Raw genomic sequence first — 24,005 nt, forward strand, 5'->3', positions numbered from 1 at the left:
CCAGCTTAGACGATCAACACTCTTTACACTCTGCACAGTAAATTACTGTGACACAGGAGTTTTTGGAATTTAAATTTGTAACAAAAAAAGGCATATACCGATTGCTGTTTGTGGCACACAGCTTTTCTTAAAGATTTCCTAAACAGGTTTTCATCTTAAAATGTACGGATTTGGTTTCTGCATAACCACATATAACTGAGTGGACCAAACATGGAACCATGGAAATGTATGGGTGTCTGTATTGCTGTGAGAAAACTATTGATCAAATGAAATTTGAGAGTTCTGGATTGGATACAGTCCTTGGAATTTTCTGAGAGATGTGAAATATTGGCATAACTTCCTAACACTGAGAACTGGGACTACTCAGTGTCACTACTGACAGTTCTGGTGGACAGAAGAAAATTCTCTTTTTCTGAATAATACACCTTGAAAACCCTGGTTCCAATACACCTGAAGTTCTCAAACAGCACGGCATTTTAGTGACACAAGGAAGAAGATCACTCACAACCATTTGGAGGGATCTGATGTTCTGGCGAGTTTATTAGCCAGTATAAAAGGAGTTAAAAGTTCAGCTACATCAGCCAATACCCAAGTATTGTCATAAAATACTTCACTAAAGCCAGACAGCATTTAGATTTGTGAGAACTCAAATATCTAAAGGTTTAGAAGACTTAAATATTTTTTCCAAGCTACTCATGTCTTATTGATGTAGTAGTAAAAGGTTTTTACTTTCTGAACTATTTTTGGTATTCCAGACCTTACTGAAAGGGTAAAAAATATAAACTGCATTTAATAGATTCCTGCATGTTGCCCCTCACCTTTGTGTTTTCCTAACTTGGATGCTGGTACGATGTAGACCCAAAGACATACACATGATGGATATTGGTTATTATCCTACAGTATACACCTGAAGAAGGCTGTACAGCCGAAACATTGTGTTTTCTTTCTTCTCTTTTCAGCATGGAATAAACCTATTACTTATCCTACAGTATTACTAAATACTGACAAGACCTCCTATAATTAGACTGGATGCCATGTGTGATGTCTCTATTTATTTTAGAAATCAAGCTGTTCTTTCAATTTGAACATTTTCATGAATTTCCCAGTTAACCAGACAAAACCTCAGATTGCTCCAAGTAATATTCCTGTCCTACACATGTGAGCATAACCTTGTACAAAACTAATTTGAAGCTCTCAATATGCAAAATTTTATTTGCTGACAGTGTTGTTGCAAGCCCTAATCAAACATTTCCAAATAACCTTAGCTTTATTTTCATGCTTGTATATTTAGCAGACACAGTTCACACAAAAGCAATAACCTGGAAAACAGTAAATGGCTTCAAAAAGTCAATATAAACCATAATTTGAAGCATTTTTTTACATATACAGAATATAGCAACAATCTCACTCTACACAGAATAGTCCCTAACTGTATCACATTCCCCCTTCTTTCTGCGAAGTCAACCTCTGCAACCATTGTAAAAGCCATTATTTCTGCAAGTAGCTAGATTCATGATGATCAATAAGCCAGGCAACATTCATATAGCATTTATTTCTAAGCAGGGTATTGACATAAGAGAATTGTGAGCACATTTTCCAGTCTTAACTAATGTTAAAGATTCACATTTACCAATGTTCAGATTTTGAGTTGACAGAGTCCCAAGGCTGCCACCTCCTGGCTGTCCTTTGTATTATTTTATATCAAACATAAATAAAAATGATTTTTTTTATCATTGTAGAAATGGAAATAATTGATACAGTATACACAACACATAGTACTGTTTTATACCGAAAATGTTTAAGTGAATAGATTTGCCCAGTAACTGTTAGCTGTACAATACCTACTGTACAGGATGTTTCCATGTTATTATTTGTATATCAGTGTACATGTGCCAAAGTGGATCCTAATACTTAAAACCCCTTTTTGTATGTATGACGGTCCACTTTTTAACTTTTTAACACAAGATAGATAATATTTACTCTCCATTTCCTACAAATGATGGCTTAGGCCAAAAAAAGGTGAATTTATGTTGGTGCAAATGAATAAATAGTATTATTAAAGAAACCATTAGAGGCTATGTTTTTTATTAACAAAGCATGTTTAGGTTTAAATATATTTTTCATAAACTGAATATATTTATATATTCTAAATTAAAATGATATCACACAAAGATGGTGCTTTGTGATAAGTAAAACTAAATATTCCATAGACATGTCAGCTGATGCAGAAAATTCATATTTCACTATAAATTTTATGAAAGGACTCTACCTCAGTTTTCATTTCTCTGACCCCTTGCCATTATCAGCAGGAAATTCTCATCAATGCAATGCAATAGCAACTCGCTTTGAGCTTACAAAGATTTTCTAAATCCTCGCCCTGGCTCTTTTGAAAAGGCTTCCATTCATTTTTTTCAGCTGACACCTTGTGCAGCATGACTAAAAAAAGACTGTAAAGGGAGAAAGAAATTATTAAAATATGAAGAGTGTATTCCCCTTTTCAAAACAAGCTTCCTTTTAAATGGGTTTGTTGAAATTAAAACATCTTTTTAAGCTTTTAAAATAGTAGCACTTCTAATAATGTACTGCAGACATAAAATAGCCATTTGCTTGTTTTAGAATGTAATGGTGAAATTTCCCAAATTAGGGACCTGCATGATCATTTAATCCGCTGTTTTGCAACACTGGTCCTGTACCGTCTGGTTTTTGTTCCTGGGTAGTAAACCATGGGCTAATTGATTTTTTTTAAAACAGTATGCTTCTCAAAAAGTTGAATGGGATTTCTATGTGCCAACAATTTCTGGTGATTTTATATCAAACACTAGTTAAATATTGCCCGATATTTAACCAGCCAGACCTCTGTGTTTGATACACTGTCGTTCCCACCTGTGTATGTCCATAACATTTAAGTAAGCTGACGAGAGAATGCTTATGCTTCTGTATGATAAAAAAAAAATCCCAAAGTACAATATTTTTTAAACTAAGGCCTTGGTACAGAAGCAGGAAAACAAAAAGCAAAAGAAAATCCATTAAAGGCATCAATTAGCACCAGTAATTAAAAGCTCAGTTCTAATGAAAACCAGGAGACACAAGAGTCGCCCAGGTCCAAGGTTGAGAACTCCTAGATTAAGTTATTCAACATATTTTGATAAAGAGAATGTGTGATTCTTAAGAAATGTTATTTGTGTCAAAAGTTTGCATTTAATATGTTCTGAATGTATTCTAAAAACATGATGTTAGTTTGGTAGCTTTTTTAATCAGTAAAATGTATCTTGCATAGATATGCTGAACAAGGACCATTAAAAAACTGGCACAATTGAACTAGTCTGAGAAGCTAGTTTCCTTAATAATTTCAGCTGATGCAGTGCACAGGAATCCACCATGTATGGAATAAGTATGTTATGCAATGTCCTGTTCACACTGGGTGAATGCATGGCTACAACAAGTACACAATTTTGATGTTCAAAAAGAAAGCCTTAGTACTTCCCTGGTTGTTGCAGTTTTATTTTAACGCAATGGATCTGCAAAAAGTACTGGATCATGCTGTACTCCTGAACCTAAGCACCACATAATCTGCATTTCTGAGACATAAATCAATCGTATGAACATACGCAGTTACATTCATCAGCAAAAATGTTTCTTTTTTCCAAATTGGTATGGATGTCAAGAATATATAGTACAAGTGAGAGCGCGGCATGCAATGTTTCTGCAGTAACATAGGTCATCATTCCGAAAAGAGTGAGGTTTAGATTCTGCCAATGTCCGTGAATGCTTTGTGCACATTCATTTTGCATTAATTTTGTATTGCCCTAGTTAAGTCTAACATGTAGGCTTTTGATCTGCCTGAAATAAAACAACGAAAACCACAGCCTTAGAAATATGGGGAAAAGAAACAAAAGTCAAAACTTAAGCTTGCTTAAGGTAGTGAAAGCTGGCTTGATCATACTTTTCTTGGTGTAATCTAATCTTCAGGTGCTTCCTACATTATGTAGGTGATACCCGAGTTCCGCTTATTTTTGAAAAGCTTTAGTTTAACATACACCGAGCAACTTATCACTTACAAAAACAATTAATTCAAAAGGTTATCATCTGGAAAAGGATTATTTTGTAATAAGTGCATTTAGTATTTTACTGATCAAACAGGACAAGTACATTTGCTATGCTGATGAACTCTGGTCAATCAAGTGGGGGTCACTGTGAAAGTCAAATCATCAATTAATTTAAATTTAATTAATATCTGATTTAAATATTTTATTTTCATTAAAATATAGATGCACACATTGTTATGTTTCTTTTTGATGCTCAGTATTATTTGCAGAAGATGTTAAAACACCTTAGTTTTTTTAAACAAATGTGTCAGATTCAGTTGATTATTTTTAATATTGTAATGCTTATACTGAACTGTCAAAATAAAAAGTATTTTCTTGCAAAACAAAGTATGTGTTTTATCATCATTCAAAGTGACGTTTTGAGCAAACAAAACCCAGATTTTAAGAGAAAACTAGAATTTAAACATAAGTAGCAAATCAGTAAGATTTACACTACAATAAATCAAGCAAATAAATCATTTTCTTTTGGTAATTTATTGGATAGTGAAACTTGATATTATTAGAATTATACACAAATTAATCAATTTCTTATGCCCAGCCCAGAGCAAATCAGAAAGATTCTGTAAATGCTTCAAAAAATTTGTACCAGTTTGGACTGATTTTAGGGTACTATAAAATGAAAAAAATAAAATCCTGTACATTTCTTTAGTGCCAGAGCCAATATTAAAATAAAAACATATAATCAACCCTAAACAGTTAAATTTAGTATACCACTACTTCAATTAAATGTAGTTTTATACAAGTGGCATATTACTTATAAAACTTAGAAGGATATGGCCTGATGAAATCCAGGGAAGAAAATATTATGGAGAAAATCACACTGAATACTGTATTAATTTTAGTGGGATTTACACAGGACTTTCAATATGGTTGGCACTGTGCAGATTAAGGACACAAATGTCATTGCGGAATTGGTAACTATTCATATAGCAGTGTTAATTCCCCGACAACCTTCTTACATTCCCAAAAAGAAAACAAATGTGCTTCTATATCCAAGTATCGACACACACAAACACATCTCTTCAGTCCTCCTGCCAGTCCTCCTTGGCCCAGTCAGGCAATCGTGTGGAGTACTCAAAGTTAGGGCCTTTATACTTCAGGGCATGAAGGTACATTATCAGCTCCTTTTCTGTAGGATCTTTCCGCACAATTTTACACTCACTACATAAGGGGTCTTTAACAACTTTAGGAGATTCTGATCTCGTACCAGTATCATACAGTTCTTCTCTTTGTACATTCTCTTTGTTCTTTGTACATCCTCTCTCTGAGCCCAAATTATCTGCAAGATCTTCTCTCACTTTGCTGTGCCCCACTTCCACAGTGGTATCACACTGAGGTTCAGCAGCAGAAAATCCTGAATGATTCCCAGGCACACTGTCTGTGCTTTGAATACTCTCATTGGCACTATTAGTTAAAAACTGAGTTTTTCTTTCAGTTGTGCAACTGTCATCCTTGTGTAAATTAGACAGCTCTGCTTCAGGGAAATGACAGACGCTTACCACCTCAGCCTTTTCATCGGATCTACAACTTTTCTTGTCTGCCCCACATTTACTTTCAGCCACGTCACAGCTACTCACATGTGCCACACCTTCCTTCCCCTGCATCAGCGCACCACCAGGCAGATCCTCTTCGGTGATGTCCAGAAGATGAAGGCTCTCCTTAGCCCGATGTTCCTCCACCAGGGCCCTGAGGAGCTGCTCGTCATCCACATCGATGTGGCCCCCCTTGCCTCTCTCAGGCCCCCACGCCGCCGAGCAGTATATGGGGTCGTTGAGGATGGGGTGACCCAGGAACTGCAAGTGGACGCGGATCTGGTGGGTACGCCCAGTCAGAGGCCGACATTGCACCACGCTGGAGCGGCCGTCGGTGTGGAGCCTGTGGAACACCGTGCGGCAGGGCTTCCCCCGCGGGTCCACGCGGCACACGCCCACTTTGTAGGAAACCACCAAGATCGGCTCCTCGCACACCAGCTCTCCCTCCGGGAACACCCCGAACACCCGGCACACATACTCCTTTTCCAGCTGCAAGACAAGAGCACACCCCTGAGCCTCACTGGGGATAACCTCCAAACCCTCCACGTCTCCACGACTCATTTAAAATATTCCCATTCACAACTCAGAGGTTGCGCTTCAATCACAGTCACAAAAACATACTGTGATAGCAAAACGTGGATAACTACGTTCATAGGCTTATAAAAAAACTCAGCTCATCTGTAAGTCTAGTTTGAACCCTAGTTTGACATACTGACAATGTAGTAAAGCTCCGCGCAGCAGCAGAGGACGGAACAGATTTCTGATGCCAGCAAAACAAAATTTGCAACTGTCCTAAGGGTACGACAGCAGTAGAAGGCGACATCCCCCTGACCCACCTCCCTGTCGCGCACCAGCTGGTCCAGTCGTTGCGAGGCCTCCAGCGTGCGGGCGAACAGCAGCACGCCCGAGGTGAGGCGGTCCAGCCGGTGCACCGTATGCAGGCTGCTCAGCCCCCGCTCCTTCCCCAAAATGAAGATCACGGTGTTGTGGCGGAAGCGGCCGCAGGGATGAACAGGCAGCGAGGCCGGCTTGTCCACCACCAGCAGCTCTCCGTCATCCACCAGGATCTCCATGGGCTTGGCACTCACTGGCGGCTCATGGCGGTGCACGGTGTTCCTGAGGAAGTCGTTGTTCTGCAAGTGAGTCGGGGGCACACAACAGCCTTTACTGACTTGCTGAAGGATACAGATCAGGGCATCAAAGCAACACAGTGCAGTGAAGTCAGTTACCTGCTGGAATGTAGCCAGGGATGATATTGCTGCAGTAAATAAGATTGAATGACTTGATCATTTTTTAAAAAGCAACTAATTTAAAACTTATTCAACAGCGGGATGGAAAAATGCTCAATTGTCTGAATTCAGGGCTTATTTACTACAGTTTTTTTTTGTTTAGTAAGTTAAAGAGGGTAGAGTTGCCAGTAAAACCTAGAGATTTTTTTCCCTTTTCTGAGATGTCTTGGTGCACAATACAAGCCAAAATTCAACGACAGGTTATTAACTTCAGAGTACAAAACGGACTGCCGGCGTGATTCCTCCCTGTACCTGAGAAAGGGTGCTATTCGTTTGAGTTTATTTTCATTACAGTAGAATAAAACATGATGAAACATCATATGCACCATAGAAGACTTACCTTAAGAATTATATTAAGGTCCTCAACAGGCTTCTCATTCAGTCTGATTCGGCCTTTCTTGGCAGCCTGTATATAATACTCCAAAGGTTCAGCGCGAAACTCGGTACGAAACACTTCAAGCAGGCTTTTACCAACCCAGCGGCCCTTGCAGTAGGTCTGGAAGTCGAAATAATAGGGGTAGACCTTCCGGAGACCCCCCTCGAAGTAGTAGCTTGTCTCTTGAAAATGCTCTTGGCTGAAGCTGACGCCGGGGTTTCGCTTCTGAGGCGGAGGCACATACCTCTCTCCCGGCGGAAGCTTCTTTCCTCCTCCGCCTCGTCGCTTCTTTCTGCGACTGCCGTGTTCAGGCTCCTCAATCTCGGCGATTTTCCGTTTTGTTATTTCTGTTTTGCTGGAAGCCGCGGTACCACTGTCCGCTTCACCTTTTCTTTCTACGGGATTACTAGTATCCATTTGCCCAAATGGATGAACCGAGTTATGATGAAATGCAAGACTTTGTTTCAACCTTTTCCGGGGACAGCTGGGAACCATGCAGCTTTTCGTTACTAGACTCCACACATTTTTGTATCTGGTTGGTACGGTCAAGACAGAAGAAGAAAACCGCTGAATCCGACCTATTTTAGTCCAGTGTTGCATGTACGAATACTTACGTTTTGATGTCGATTTACACTAAATGCATCGTTCGATACCCTGTTCGTGGTAGACAAGTTATATACTGCAATACTTAAATTCAGTCGTAGTTAGCTTATGTTTAAAACTGAAAACAGTTTTTCGTATGCGGTTCTGAATACAGTTCTTGACATGAGATTCACGTGTTCTTTCCCAAAAGATGTTCCAAGGTCCTAATAGCAGTAGGAGTAGATGTCGCAGTGTAATTACGTCACCAAGGACTATGTAGCTACGCCTTACAAAAAAATAAAGAACGTAGGAAAATTTACAAACCGTTGGATGCCGTTCAACCCAGCTAGCAACTTTGGTTGCTAGTTGTTAATTAATCCGATAATCTCAATGTTGAAATAAATTTCTTCAACAAGTTGTTTGGGTAATTTATTCCAGACTTCAGAAATCTTTTTGTAAAGCAGCTCCTCAAATTCTTCATTTTAAATTTACTTCGTTGCATCGCCTAGTTCCTGATACTCGGTTGATTCTTTAATCTGTCAGACTACCTTTGTCAATTTTGATTGACATTTTTTAATACTGAATGAGGTCCCTTTATAGTTTTCTCAAAACTAAAAATGTTTAGTTTTTGTTCTTGGAATGTCTCAGTGGTGGACATTTCTTTAATTGTGGGAATGTATCGGGTTGCTCTTTACTAATATTTAGTAATTATTGTACATGGAGTCTTACAGGTGTTACTGATGTACAATTTTAACACAAATTTGTACAATGTTAACGTAATATCCATTGATTTAAAGTCATATTGGTTTTATCTATACCGTTTGATTTTTTATTTCTTCCCACATCTTTCAGATGTAAATTGTATCAATACAAACAACTTTTTATTAAGTACCTTCTTAAATCTTTTTTTTTACCCGGATGTAATACTTCACATTTGTCTGCATATGAAATGTCATCCACCATGTGTTTTTACACAGCCTATTTCAGTTAAACACGTCAGTTCCTAAGACTCAAAAACAAAAAGACTGAAATTCATGAAGAACAAGACAGAGTGAAGAGCTCTTGATTAGAAATGGGGATATAACTGGAAAACCTTTAGATGTTTTTATTGACATATATTACAGTTGTATTTACAATTAGTATGCGTGGTTTAAGATACTATAAACCAAAACCAACTGATGCAGATGGTGCAATCTTAATAATCCCAACTCAAACCAATTTTCTCATTGTTTAAGATTCTGTTAGTCTTACTCTTTAATTGAGTTTCTGATCTATCCTGGTCTCCAAGAATACTTGGGTGTCCCTTTAAAAAAATTGGAACACCACTATTGTTTTCTCGCTCTCATCCCTATCCACATCACATCCATTGCCCAAAAAGCAAAGTATTAAGCCTTGTTACTATGGTTAATCTGAAATTAGTTTCAGAAAATGGAGGCAGTTGGCATGAATTCTACACAGTCATCCCACTGGAGTAAAGAGAGGGGTAACACATTGTAGTCTGTGGTTGCAATAGTTTCCCTTCAGCAACTGCAGCACCAGAACCCCTCCCTGCAGGGGCAAGGATATGTCTGTCAGAGCTCTCCTCTGCGGAAAGAAACACATAATAGATTGCCCATCTTGTAATGTAACGCACAAACAGCAGCAGATAGAAAATAACAAACATAGATAGGAGTCTGTCGTGACTGATGCTTTCTGAACATCACTTATGATCTCTGACTTTTGTTTTTTTTATCACCGAGGTGAAAGAAGCATCTGTACACGACAGCAGTATGTTCATGTAGAAGAATGAAAAACTGTCCATTTTGAAGAAGGTCAGTGGTAGGACTTTTAAGCCAGCTGCTGGGAAAAATGTTTCCACCAGCTTGAAAGTGATCACGCCGAATACACTGATTTGTAATGAGCATATTGTGATTCACCTTATATGTATCAAACATAACTTACTACTGCAGATGAATGTAAGATACAAATTCATGAATTTAACTCGGATAAAAGATTAATCAGATTGATTAGGTGAATATGAATAGAAGAACAACAATCAAGAGAGACCAAGGATACATATGGAGGACAGATGGACTGCTGAAGGGTTGTATTTCTGAGCTCATGACGCTGACAGATGCAGCACTCGCAGCACGCATGAAAAGCACAGATTTACACAGTTCCATCATCATACCTGGGCCATTGATGATCCTTGTCAGTGAGGGGAACATAGATGACTCCCATCAGGGCCTTCCTGGAGAAGGAGCCATCACTCTGTCTGTCATACTGCTCCAGCACCTGGCTTCCTCCCTCGGGACCCACAGGCAGGACCAACCTCCCCCCTGGCTTCAGCTGGGCCAACAGCTGCCACAGGGCACACAATGGGTCATTTCTTCCCCCACACTATTTTCATATCTGTCTGTATATGTCGAATGAAATACAGTGTCTTTCTTCGGCTCAGTTCCCTAATGGTGACAGCCTGCAAAAATCTTCACCTACCCACTACTGCCCACAGGTAAATCCTCAACTGCTACAGAGAAGCTACAGGAGGGTTTGCTCCCAAGCCTAAACACAACTGTATGTGTCGCTCCAATATGAGAAGAAAGACATCCTGCTTAATTAAGGTCAGGTGGAGCTGATGATGGGGGAGTACAGTGAGTGTATTAGTTTGGCTAAAATATTATTTAACCAGGTGAAGACCTTTACTCTCCATTGGAATAAGTGCAATCGACATAAATCCATCTTTCTGAATGTTGCCTAATTGTGCTCATTTTAACTCCATGGCAAAGCCTGCACAGGTCCACAAACCACTACTTCTAATTCCCCTCAGCCCAGTTCTTACTGCTTTGGGTACTGCAGCGGCTGCAGCGCCCACGTGGATGGCATCATACGGGGCTCCCTCTGGGAAACCCTGCCGACCATCTGCCACTGGAAAAGATAAAGCGATCATAAGAAATGAGAGTCCAAGAGCTTGATCAGGTTTCTGCCTGCCGAACACACTGAATATTATGACCTGTCTGTCACTCCCTGTATAACATGACGTTTTTCTTGCAATAGTACAGCAGGGTGTATCACATGTCACCATCTACCATTTATTTTAGTTACGTTAAACAAAGGCAACTGGAAAAACTGAAAAGACAACACAATCCTGTTGTCTCACTGTGCAGCTACCTCTAAGAATTTAAGTTAAGTTATTTAAGTTATCATGGTATATTAGTGCCACAGATGGGGGTTATGTCACCCTGCAACTCACAACTGGCAACCCACTGAAGCCAGTGGCAACCCACTGAGCCTGGTCAGTACCTGGATAGGAGACCTCCTCGGAAAAACTAAGGTTGCTGCTGGATGAGGTGTTAGTGGGGCCAGCAGGGGGCGCTCACCCTGTGGTCCATGTGGGTCCTAATGCCCCAGTATAGTGACGGGGACACTATCCTGTAAACAGGCGCCATCCTTCGGATGAGACGTAAAACCGAGGTCCTGACTCTCTGTGGTCATTAAAAATCCCAGGGTACTTCTCGTAAAGAGTAGGTGTGTAACACCGGCATCCTTGCCAAATTTCCCATTGGCCCTTACCAATCATGGCCTCCTAATAATCCCATCTATGAATTGGCTTCATTACTCTACTCTCTTCCCCACTGATAGCTGATGTGTGGTGAGCGTTTTGGCGGTGGTGGAGGGGAATCCCCATTACCTGTAAAGCGCTTTGAGTGGAGTGTCAAGAAAAATGCTATATAAGTGTAAGCAATTATTATTATTATTATTATTATTATTATTACTTGAGACATCAGGGTAAGAAGAGCCACTCTCACACAGGGTACAGATTAGCTGCAAAAGCAATTACATATGCCCTCCTAGGCGAGAGATTCCTGTTCTTACCAAGAAGCTTTACCCGTCCAGAGGTGAGCAGCTCCGGGTCATCGGCTTGGACATTTCGAATGGATTCCTCCACAAGCTCTGCAATGTGCTCAATTCCAATCACCCTCCCCGAACGACCCACCTGACCAGGGACAGAACAGCCAGGGAGAGAAGGGTATGCTGAGAACACATACTGCACAACGAGCAGAAATTAAACTGGATAACAGAGATGATCCTTTGTTTTTTCATCACCAGAGGATACCCCACTTGTGTTATCAACGAGGCCCTCACCCGAGCCAAAAACAGCCCTCGGACCATCAACTCGATCAGGAACTCCTGGCCTAGCAACCGCATTCCTTTGGTGCTTCCCTACCACCCTAACACACTCTCTATCCCCAGGACCATTAACAACAACTTTCCTATCCTACAGGATGATCCCTCCAATGGGGCCCTCCTTCCTGACTGCCCTATCATCTCATATCACCAACCACCTAATCTACGTAACCTTGACAATCGAAGAAGGATCCACAGCTGAAACATTGTTTTCTTTCTTCTCTTTTCAGCACGGAATAAACCTATTACTTGTTCCTTTGCAGCCTATGCATGCTGTCGTAGCTACACAACTGAACTACTTATCTAAAAATATTCATTTATCTGAAGATGTTGCTTCAGATAGGCAGAGTCAGGGCACCAGAAGGAAGGTACTGTAATAATATTTTCAAAGGCAGCAGTGAACTTTCAACATACCATTCTTGCAAAGCAGGCAGTGAGATAGCCACTGCCCGAGCCCACATCCAGGGCTGTGGCTCCTTCAGTCAGCTTGTCTCTCAGCACCTCCAAAGCATGGGCATGCTGCACAAGACACACACACACACACACACACACACACACACACACACACACACACACACGTGCCGTTAACCTAATCTGAATGAAAGCCAAGGCAGAATACAGTATTCAAGAGACTTAAAACCAATTGCTGCCGAGATGTTTGCTCCTTTTCTCTAAAAAAAGAAAAAAGGCTGAAAACATAACATCATCAAAAATAAACTCCCACTTGAGGAATGTCAAACATTTAAAGTCGAGACAAAGGCATTCCATTATGTCTTATATAAACCACTGAATGCATTCAATAAGTTTTTCATGATCCAATATACTGTAACATAACAAAGTGACAAATGATACAGGTTAAGCTAAACAGAAAGCATAGGTTGTCACGATGTTTTTTATTTTGACTTCAATCGTTACAGTAACACTTACAATACCTTAACGATTTGTGATGGGTATTTGACTTACCATGTGTGGGGCACTAATGGTAGCCTTGTACCCTGCGACAACAAATATAAAGTCAATTAGTCACCGGTGCCTGTAATAGGGCTCCATTCAACTACCTAGATACAGTTTGTAAATGAAGCGATTACTTGGTATGGAGAAACATGGATTTCTAAATAAAACATATTTCATAGTTTTCAATTATTAATAACCTTTAAAATCACAATTTGCAAATAAGTCTCGTAGCTAAAATTTACAGAACTTCGTACTACATCTCATAGAGCAAAGCTAACAAACCAGTCATATGTAATCTGCAAAGCTCATCTGTGTAATTGTAAAGTATACCTATAGACTGTGGTGCATCCATATAGGGGAAGTCTTTAGTGTAGTGCCCACGGTCTGTGGCTAGCATCACATTAAACACGCTGTCGGATGTAATTACTCCACGATCTTAAGAAAAAGATGTAAAAAACAAACAATGAAATAAACACACAAACAAAAAGGAAGACTCCTGTTTTCTTTTACTGAACAGTGAAGACACCCCATCTTCCAAAGAGGCCCCAATCCATGTGTACATGTATCTCTGTACATCCCTTAATGAAAGGGACTCAACAACGCATGGATCAGCGTGCAACAAGTACACAAAAAAGCTGTGTGAACAACATACATTACGTCAAATACCACTGCGCTACTTGTCGAGGTGTGATTGTAATTCAGAGGCAATCTCAAAACCAAGTGGTAAGGTTATTTCCTTTTCTATCAGGACAATCATGCAGTGGTCATTCCAGGTTACCCCTGAGCCGGGTGATGAGTTCTGCATGTGTTCTGCCATTGGACAGGCGCGCCATGGTCCTGGACAGCAGCACACCCATTGGGAAAGCTACTGTAGCCAAGAGACTAACAAGTCGCATTTCCCACACTGAGTCAGCCCTGCCAAGCACACAAAACCAACAGTCAGAAACGCTAGACAGAAATCTGAGACCTGCCCAATGACCTTGAAATAATCCATTTCCCCCTTCCCCGACACCAAAAAACACAGTTTGTGGGCATGTTCACTGTATGAAGACCCTACTGACACAATAAACGCTTTTATTGACACATTTCATCACATGGTTTGTAAATAAACTATATGGGATTTGTACATGTTTTTAAAAAAACAAACACAAAAGCAACAAAAGTGTAAATTATTCTTTCTGATTTTACTGTGTATTGCTCACGTCTAATTTTAAATGCTTGGATCTCTTACAATTCATCTTAAAAGAAAATAAATCACATAGCCTTAGTGGGTATTTCTGTGTACATTGATGATGATCCACAACAGCAAAAAACAGAACCATCAAATAGACTTCTAACTCCGATGTGCTTATTGTGATACGTTGTCAAGTGTTTCCCATACACTGTATCACGGACAGATAATACAACATATCTAAAGCCGCAGGATGGCTGTTTTGCCACAATAGGTCTCAGCGTGCACAGCTAACTTTGAACAGTAAAACGGGTGTTATGCGAGACCACGTCATGAAGTAACTATATAAACTGTTTAACTGAAACGAAGTTTCCAGCCAGTCGATATCAATTTTAACCGTCACGCAGAACTTGCAAAAATTTTAAACGAAATAGTATTTTAAGTAATTCCCCATTAACGATATAGTAAGCATTAGACTGTCGGTACCTATGGTAAAATTTTACACGAGCTAGGGAAAACTTAAAATGATATTGTAATATTCGAAGAATATAAAGATGTAACGGTACATCGCTGAAGTAAAACCGAGGATAACCGGAAACGGACACTGAAAAAATACCACCGGTACTTCGTAAATAAACTGATGTCAAAGGTGAATATTCTCCCACTACCAGTCACATTTCTGATGCGGACACCTCACCTGCACAGCTGAGCTGAGCTGAGCTTCAACTCGCCAACACTTTGTAATACTTTACGGCACTGACTCTCCATGGAAGGGGTGGGAAATGTTGCCTAAGAAAACTATTTTAGCCAATAGTGTTACAGCTTCCAGTTAAACTGACAGACAAAGCGCCAAATCACATTACCAAAAGTACCACACCCTCCTACCTGATTGGTTGCTTGGAATGTCATTCTACCCCTTCCCTGAGATATGCTAAATCGTTTTGCGGGCAGATAACAGGAAGAAGGATTTCATTTAACATAAATAGAAAAGATGCTTCCTTTGCTGTAGAATTGCTGGATTTTTGTCTTTGTTGTTTTATTATTAAACAAAGATATCTTGAATTGCTAGCAGGAGGTAATTTTCGCTTTGTGTGTTTTTTCTGTTACAATGCAAGTAAGAAAAAAGCTCTACATTTCAGGTTAGCTATACTGTAGCAAGATAGTTGCGATTGCTTCAATACGATATTTTCATTATGCTTTTTTCATTTGGATATATATATTTAAAATATTCTCGGAAGATCAGTGCGATGTGGTTAAACGCTTACCGTCACACTTTTGCAGCTGGATAACTTAGCGATAAAGACGACAGACCTATTTTGCTTTTACATTATTTGTAACGTTTATCTCAACGTTTCACGTTACACGCAAAAAGATAGGTAGAGATGTGCATCCACATTTGAAGTACATCAGTACCACTTTTTACATACATGCAAATAAATATGCAGGTTATTCAAAACGATGTTAAAATTAAGTGTTACAGGTCAAATTCGAAATCCACAATTGTGAGGGATTCGTGGGGAAAATGCTGACAGAATTCTGCCCTTTCTTCTGATCTAGTAGACCCCGAAAGAGCGAGGGCATGATCGACAGTCTGGAGACGCAGCAGCCGCGCTCCAGCGGCGATCTCTGGTCGGAGATCTGCTCGGGGCTGCCCGGTCACGAGGCCGGGGGTCAGGCAGGGGCAGAGTTCACAGATTCTTTCGAACCGCAGCACCCCGTCGCTAACGGGACCGAGGACGCCGCCCGTCCCAGCCCATGGGCGCCCATGGCTGACTCCGAAGTGTACATTGCCAGTCTGGGTAAGTGAGGTGGGATCTTAAGACACCATCCACCGAGACGAGTTGCCCACTTGGGGGGGGGCGTGGGGAAACTAAAAAACTAGTCTTTCGTTCATATCTATGTATATACACTCCTACCCCGATATCCGAACCTAATTCGTTCCTGGAAATCTGTTCGGAAGGCGGGAAATCGTAAATCGCAAAATAAAATTCCATTATTTCTTATGGGGAAAATTCCACCCCGTCCCGAACCGAAGACAAGTTCACTCAAAACAAAAACCACCCTAAACATATAATACCATACAGACTATTATAGCAAGCTTAGTGAACAACGCAGTTCTTCACCAAATAAGCCAACTATAGCTGTAAAATAATTAATGATATCATATTTACATTTTCAATTTCGTAGAAGATCGCTATCCAAACGATGGGCTAGGACAATGTGCACGCTGTTGTTGAATATTACGCTAAAGAACCCTTTTCTCTGCCTTAAGACCCCATAAGGAACAGCAACTACAAAACAAACACAAAAAACACTTTGAAAATGAGAGCACAAGCTTTCGCTGTGATCATAAAACGCTTAACACCAATGTCTTGCACTCGCGCAGAAGCAGCTGTTGGTGGCGCTGAACTCAACTGTTCGCAGAAGATTCTCGGCCAAAATCGGTCACTTTCGAACTTCTAAATTCGGATTAGCGAAATTACGTTTTTATAACGAATTACAAATTACACATTCTTCGTGTTCGGATTAGCGAACATTCATATACCGAACGTTCTTATACCGGGGTATAAGTGTGCTTTGTTTTTCTGCCTTTTTTTAAAGAGTTGTGCTGCATTAGTACTCTCTTTTGTCTTTTTTTTATATCTATCTTCTATCTCCAGAAAACCGTCTACGCAGAATTAAGGGCCAGTCGCAGGAAGTAACGTCACGTGAAATGCTTCGCACCCTCTCGCAAGCCAGGAAGGAATGCTGGGATAGATTCCTCCAGGACGAACAAGTCTCAGATCTCTTTCAGGAAGGCAGTGACTTTGACCAGAGGTGAGTGGACAGTGGGAGTGTACCCGGCCTTTAACCTCTAATGACTAGCTCACAGATTTTAAACCACTGGCATCTGAAACTAAATGTACTAAAATAACTTTTTTTTTCCCATCTGGCTGGTTGATTCTAGTCAATCTAGATCCAAAACAGAGTTTTGAACAATCTCAGTATTCCTAGGACAGATAGTTCATGCCTGTCGACTTTGTGTTCTTCTGTTTTGTTTTTTCATGAAGGAATCAAAGTCCTAACTTGTATTAAAAAGTATTCATCATCATGAATCATCTTTGCTAGCTATTGAAATACATTTTATATATGTGAAACATGGCAGGATTTATTCGAACCATCATGGCACTGAGTACTGTAGGTTAACCACCAGGCTAGTACCTGAGGCATGATTGAACAGTGTGTAAACAGTGGTGTCTCCTTTGTGCACAGTGCCCTGGAGCAGCTAAAACGCTGGCTCCAGCCAGAGAAAGTGGCCATCAGCGCTGAAGAGCTGCAGTACCTCCTATTACCAGAGGAGCCCAGAGAGACAGCAGGCACAGAGGAGGGGCTGAGAGGAGCTGAGGCAGAGGAGCAAGATGAAGACGAAGAGAACCAGGCACCAGAAAAATAAGCATAATCTTGCCGGACTGCTGAACTGTCCTTCCAGTGATCAGTGTTACCATGTTCTGGCCAGGTGAAGAAAATTTAAATGAGCAGCAGACTCCCTGCGGCTCTCAAACTGAAGGTTGACACAAAAGAATTTTAGCAGTTCACATCCCTGTCGCTTCTTTCATCATTAGGCTTGCATGATTAAATTTTGTACATACTGTATAACTGTTGAATCCCAATTCTGTGACACTACAAGATTCTTCTATTACAGCCAGAGATAGTAAAAATCCTTTTCAGGAAAGGTGTGGCATGTGTGGGGATAGAAGTACAGTAGATCCAATTGGTATGGACAGACAGTATAGTACAATAGAATTTCAACTGACAAACTATAATATATAGTTTTCAAAAATGATCCCGTCCTACTGTACTGTTGGTAAAACTAAACTCAGATGTATTTCTGTACTGAACCATTTTACTGGAGCTCTACAGATGGAGGTAGAACAGAAACGAATGTTATGCTTTTGTTAAAGTAAAATACTAGAAGGTGGCTTGATATTCAACGAAACAGATGTGCAGATGCACATTACCTTACAGCTCCATGGAAACAACACCCAGCCTTCTAACCTTCCTGGTGATTTTAAGGGGCTTAGTCATAGATGAGTCATTCTAGCATCCAGAGCTCCAACCTGAACTGGTGGAAGGGATACTGTGGAGAACGAATATGGTCAAATCGCTGCACTCTGAATCATATTTTAAACCTGAGTATTTCATTACCAGTCTGTTACCATTAAAGACAGCATATTTTTATCTTTTATACAGGACATACTTAATTTCTGCATTATTACATATGAAACATACTTCATATACAATTTTTGTATATATTACATATATATAAGTTATGTATTATGCATTTGTATTTCAAACCAAAAAGTGATTCCTTCTGGGCAGATGAGATGAAACTTGGAATGATATACAATATATAACAAACTTATACTGAGCATCAGAATCAGTTTGACTCTTATAATTGTGCCAAATTCACAAACTCAACACGAAAATTGCAAACCGGTGGTTTAGTGGTTCACTGACATTTAACTGAAGAGATGTGACACACGCAAATCAGTTCTTTGTGCTTATTAAAATTATCAACTAGTGGGTGTTCTGTGAAAGTTACAGGCTAGTATGCTGTGCGGACCACACGGGAAGCCATATAACCTGTATAGCCGAAAACTGTGCTTTTCACCCTTTCTGGTCCTGTCAATAAGACGTGGACCTCGCCATTGATCGGTCTGTTGAACACAACAATCAGCATCCTTCCACATGTCTACCCTACACTCACTGATATCAAAACCTGGATTAATCGCTGGTTGCTTTCAGTCTTTTTCTTTCAACAGTTTTTTAACCATTCAACAAATCAGGCCACCTCATCACCTTTGCAGAATCAAAACTCTCACTAAGGTGATTTTGTGCTTATATAACCAAGGCAGCTGAGTGTACAATATCACAGTCAGACATGAATCATCAATTATAATGCCATCAAAACATTTAATATCCAAAATCCATAATTTTATTTTTCTAAAAACTGACATGCATGGATAAAATTTATTATGATGCTCTTTGTGTAATCAGATTCAGGATATGGAGAACTCTCATAAAGGTCTTCCACATTAATATACTACACTGTTCATTGGGAATTGGGATTCATGAATCTTTCAAAGTATCACAGGAATACGTGTTGATTATTACAGATTGTTTTTGTTCTTTGTATCATAACTAATAATGGATAATAACTTATTTTGGAATTATAAAAATCATGCATTTGGTTTCATATACTTAAAGGGAATCCTTGCTGGTTTTGGTCTGTTGATCCCACTGACGCACTGGAAAGGATCATCTAATTTAACTGATTGAAGACATGTAGCTCTGTTGAGATGCTGTCTCTTTGTAAAGTGCTCACACATGATTTGAGAGCTGTTTTAAAATGTTGAGTCATAATGATTAATGTGCCCAAGAAGTCAGTGTTTCCCCTTTCTTTATCAATAATTGTGTAATTTCACAACACTAGACACTCAGTTTGCGGTCCTTTAGTTTTCCACCAGGTGGCAGCGTACTTGAGCAAGGACTGTAGTAATGCCTAATCCCAGTAATGTAGGTGATTTTTGACTATAACGTATAAATCGACAGATTGTCTCCATTTGACTTTCAATTCTCAAATTGATACAAGAATAAAAGTGACAATTCAGAATCTTTGTTCTCCTAGGCCCTTGGGTATGTGGGCCTTTGTTTTTTTTATTTTTTTGCCCTGTGCCGAAACACTAGGAGGTGCCTCCGACATAAAATTCACCCTTTTCCCGATGGTTTTTGATTGATTTTCACAATACCCTGAGTCATCCTAGCTGCTATGTTGAAGTTAAGAACAGTAGGAATATACTGTATGTTTTCTTTGAAATACAAAAAAAGAACTTGGTAATAAGCACGAGTGTTTTCAATCTTCACAAAATGCATTCTTGATAAAAAGAGACTGGAGAGGTGAAATAGTAGATGTGGGGCGTAAGAAGACTGAGGGCGAGGGGGGAGGTGAATAATTTTTTTACTGAACCTGTGTTGATTAACTGATAACCAGCAGGATCAATACAGGAATCAAGGAGCTGGTTGTATCGAAACCCTGCGATGTAACAGATTGAAAGGTTCCATCTTTAGTTGCCTTTGTAACGTCTTTAAAGTGCAACATATGCAACCTGTGTTATATGAGAAAGAGTAGTGTTACCCATTTCTTTGAACTTGGAATATCCTTGTAACTTCTGGTTATTCCAACTCGGGTCGTAATGAAGCTTTATTAACTCATAACTAAACCAACTTTGATTATAACTGTTTTTTACACTTTGGATTTAGTCACCCATATAACATTTTTGTGTGCCATTTCCAAGAAATATACCGAGCAGAACTCGTTACCTTTCTGACAACTCTTAGACTAAGGTGTTTATGTTGACACTCAATTTACATGTTTTAGACAATGTGGGAAAGCAATTAAATAGTCAAATAGTATGCTAGCATATACAGTAAAATTTAAATCGACAAATGTTTTGTGCATAATATAATGGACTTGTAATGCCTTATTTACAATATTGTGTAAACTTTTTGACACCACATTATAGAAAAGATACTGGTGCTCTGGAATCCGTCCAGAGAAGAGCAACCAGATACATTCGAGGGGTTAAGGGAATGATCATGGCCATACATTTAAAACCAAGGACAGGAGGCACTTCTATTCCAAAAGGGCTGTGGGAGCCCTGAACATGCACCACAGCCATGTTGTTGAAGCCGATAGCCTGGCGTCTTCCAAAACATGGCTGGAAAAGATCCTAAAGTCAATTAACTATTACTAACTAATTAGTAGTAGTAGGTAGGTAGGCCCCCTTTTCAGGCCATAAAGGCCCATGGGGGAATGGGGGGCCCTTGCCATCTGAGCTACCAGAGCTCAGTAGTAGTAGTAGCAGTAGTTACTACTAACTACCAAAGTGATTAGATTAGCTGCATCTCTGCATGCTCTCATTTGTAGCCAATATTATATTTTTATTATTAATGGTGTGCAGTCACTGCAGGACACTCCCACAATAATGATCTTGTTGTCCCTTCGGATAAATTCACCTACTGTAAATCATTGAAGCGATACACCTCAGTGAGAGGAGAACTGCAACTCATTATCTGACCAAGGGTCCGTGTCGGTTAGTAACATGAGAACATACAGTAGGTTACACACTACATGAGGCCATTCGGTCCATCTACATGTGGTTTAATTTAAGAATGGAAAAGATTTTTAAAAATGAACAAACAGTTCAATTAGCGGTGTTTGATGAGTCAAACTATCGAAGTGCAGTTTGGATGAGAACCAGGAAAGACAGGAAGTGAGAAATCCCAAGACAGCGAAAAGGAAGAGGAAGAGGAGGGTGGGGAGGAGCTGGCTGCTTACAGTTCATTTCCGGGTGGTACCCTAAACCATGAGCCCCTAGTCCTGGTCCAAGAGGCCTACTCACTCTAAGCCTAACCCTACTCACCCGCTGATTTCCCTGCCAGCTGAGCTTAATCAATGAAATTACTCAAATCAATTACATCAATCAATTAACCAATTAAACCAGCAAGCAGTTTGTTCAGAATAATTGCAAGGTTAGAGATGATTTTGCTTGTGAAATGAAACAGAAGGCAACTCCGAACATGTTTAAGAGCTGAAAATAATCAACCTGGCAAAATGTATCCAACTTTTAAGTCTATTAAGGGTTAAATATCTGAGAGCTCAGCTAGAACGAAAACCAGGAACCTCTATACTTTTCTAATGTGAACTACATGTACAAGTTGTTGTTTTTTAATTTTATTTATCATAAAAAACTAATCAAGTGCTACTGTAAGATGTGAATTGCCCTTTACCAGTCTAAAAACAAAATGATGCTTTCTGGATTAATTTGAAACACGCTCTAATGTCGCTGCCTAACAGTTAACATTAACCTAAAGACAAAAAAACACTTCAACCTGTATCCATTTAGAGGTATAAACAGTTTTCCTGGGCAGAGTGGTGTGGGTTTGAAAAGGTCTCTTCAGTGCCAGGGTTAATTACTCGTTGTCAATATACGAGTGAATTATTTTAAATACTATCGAAAATCTATCTTGATAATAAAATTGGTGGTAATTACAGTAATGCTTGTAATTTAATTACCTTAATTACCTTACCTACGCTGATAACTGGGAGGGCACAAACCTACACAGATCTCAATATCTGCAGTACATCAACTGTTATAGCATCTTCTTATTTAAAATATCTTTATAGAGATTTACATAGGTAACTCAGGATTTCCACCTGCACTTATTGGCTCACTTTTCTACTGTGCTATTAAAGCGAATTAAACATGGAAAGTTCAAAAACCATTATGGGAAACCTTAAGATCAACATTTTTTTCTCGTAATTTGCATTTTGATCTTGATTAGATATGAAAACAGCTTTGAGACAAAGTGCTGTAAGCAGGGGTGTAGCCAGGAATTGATTTTTGGGTGGGCCTGTGCAAAAGTGGGTGGCCCGGGCTCTAACTGACCATCCTGCCAGCATAGGGGCACCCCTCCAATTTATCAATTAATCCTCGATCTGTATATTCAAACACCATAATTAACGGAACCTCATATATATACTGTCTCTCTCTCACACACACACAGGTTAATCAACAATTACTTAGGCTGCTGTGCCACGACGGACACACACAAAAACAATCAGTGCCTACCTCTGTTGTGAGGTTTTGGCCTTCTAGACCAGACGCAGGCGTCGTGGCTTGGAATTGAATATGGCGATAATCTCATCACTGTCTAGAGAGTCTGCAAATTCCCGTTCAAATGACAGCTAGTTTGCAAAGGCCTCTCATATGAGGGCTTTGTCTTTAGCTAAAGAAAAGATGCAAAAGCTAATTTTCACTTGTTGCTTGTAACAGTTCTAAGTATTTCGTTTGTCTGCTTTTAGATTGTTCAGTAGTTTTACGAGTTATTCTGAAGTTAATATTTTATTCCAAAACACAATGAACACAAGGCAAAACGCAAGATTCAAAATCCGTCCGAAATATTGTATTCAAAATACTATGCATGGTTTACCTTGAGCTCCGTGATGTTGGCCCCCCTACAGTTAGTGCTGCGTTTGTGCCGGTTCGTGCTGTTGAAAGTAGCGTTTGTACTGCTTTCGTTCCCGAGATATAGCGCCTTGTTTTTCCGGTGATCACGTGACCATGCACGGTGCCTTTGACCTCCAGTGACCCCGTCTGCCGAGTTCAAGCGTCTGTTACCGGTGCGAGAGTAACAGTTCTGCAATTGTGTTCCTCTGTTTGCCCGGGTGGGAGACGGCGGTGGATTTTGCATTTAATATCAGTGTCTTCTGTGCGTTTGTGTGAGCAGGAAAATTAAATTTGTCACGTATGTCACATACCCTAATCAGAAGAGATTAGTCTCAAAAAGCGAACACTAGAAAACAATTGCATGTTCTTACCAAGAGGCATTAACGACCACGTCTTAATACTTCGTAGCGGTGTGCTTTTTTAAAAATCTGAAGAAGTGATCAGTTTCTCAGTCTCCTTAAATAAGCACGCGCACCTAGGGACGTGTAAAGATTCGAGCCTCGTGTTCAAAAAGGCTTGAATCTGCAACTTAAAGAACAAGACCACTGTTTTACTTTTTATGCAAAGCACATTCGTTAAAGTAAAAAAGAACCAGAGTGTTTTTTTAAGGAGCACTACGTACAAGGTTGTCGCGGGTAGTAAATAACACATCCGAGAAACAACACCGGAAAGTCCGCCGTCTCACACCTGCGGACCGCGGCAATATTGGAAACATATTTTTTTATTTTCACATAACAGAAATGAACATATATCTGAATTCTTTAATAAACTGTGTCATTAT

General features: G+C 39.8%; 3 protein-coding genes across 8 annotated transcripts; 1 reads left to right on the plus strand and 2 right to left on the minus strand.

Moving 5' to 3' along the window:
• Window positions 1–18: 18 nt before the first annotated feature.
• On the minus strand, window positions 19–8,115 carry rpusd2 (RNA pseudouridine synthase domain containing 2). 2 transcript variants are annotated; one of them, XM_088925444.1, is made up of 4 exons: window positions 7,268–8,079; window positions 6,475–6,771; window positions 5,684–6,127; window positions 19–2,447 (listed from the first exon to the last, which is right to left on the minus strand). In XM_088925444.1, the coding sequence occupies exons 1-4, from the start codon at window positions 7,901–7,903 to the stop codon at window positions 2,412–2,414; spliced, it is 1,413 nt and encodes a 470-aa protein (XP_088781570.1). In that variant the 5' UTR covers window positions 7,904–8,079; the 3' UTR covers window positions 19–2,411. The 2 variants fall into 2 exon arrangements, with proteins under 2 accessions (XP_088781570.1, XP_088781569.1); XM_088925443.1 differs by lacking the exon at window positions 19–2,447 and having other exon boundaries at window positions 4,565–6,127; window positions 7,268–8,115.
• An 860-nt stretch (window positions 8,116–8,975) lies between these two features.
• On the minus strand, window positions 8,976–14,945 carry pcmtl (l-isoaspartyl protein carboxyl methyltransferase, like). Of its 4 annotated transcripts, XM_088925445.1 has the most exons (9): window positions 14,872–14,945; window positions 13,782–13,918; window positions 13,334–13,438; window positions 13,013–13,044; window positions 12,464–12,568; window positions 11,738–11,858; window positions 10,704–10,789; window positions 10,056–10,225; window positions 8,976–9,469 (listed from the first exon to the last, which is right to left on the minus strand). In XM_088925445.1, the coding sequence occupies exons 1-9, from the start codon at window positions 14,940–14,942 to the stop codon at window positions 9,457–9,459; spliced, it is 840 nt and encodes a 279-aa protein (XP_088781571.1). In that variant the 5' UTR covers window positions 14,943–14,945; the 3' UTR covers window positions 8,976–9,456. The 4 variants fall into 4 exon arrangements, with proteins under 4 accessions (XP_088781571.1, XP_088781573.1, XP_088781572.1 ...); XM_088925447.1 differs by lacking the exon at window positions 13,334–13,438 and having other exon boundaries at window positions 14,872–14,936; XM_088925446.1 differs by lacking the exon at window positions 12,464–12,568 and having other exon boundaries at window positions 14,872–14,936.
• Window positions 14,946–15,081: 136 nt separating this feature from the next.
• On the plus strand, window positions 15,082–19,821 carry ccdc32 (coiled-coil domain containing 32). 2 transcript variants are annotated; one of them, XM_088925930.1, is made up of 4 exons: window positions 15,082–15,249; window positions 15,732–15,973; window positions 16,835–16,991; window positions 17,427–19,821. In XM_088925930.1, exons 2-4 carry the CDS (start codon window positions 15,754–15,756, stop codon window positions 17,605–17,607), a joined length of 558 nt encoding a protein of 185 aa, XP_088782056.1. In that variant the 5' UTR covers window positions 15,082–15,249; window positions 15,732–15,753; the 3' UTR covers window positions 17,608–19,821. The 2 variants fall into 2 exon arrangements, with proteins under 2 accessions (XP_088782056.1, XP_088782055.1); XM_088925929.1 differs by having other exon boundaries at window positions 15,120–15,249; window positions 15,735–15,973.
• The last annotated feature ends 4,184 nt before the right edge of the window (window positions 19,822–24,005 follow it).

Source organism: Atractosteus spatula, chromosome 9 (assembly GCF_055471065.1).
Source record: "Atractosteus spatula isolate fAtrSpa1 chromosome 9, fAtrSpa1.hap1, whole genome shotgun sequence".
Taxonomy (NCBI): domain Eukaryota; kingdom Metazoa; phylum Chordata; class Actinopteri; order Semionotiformes; family Lepisosteidae; genus Atractosteus; species Atractosteus spatula.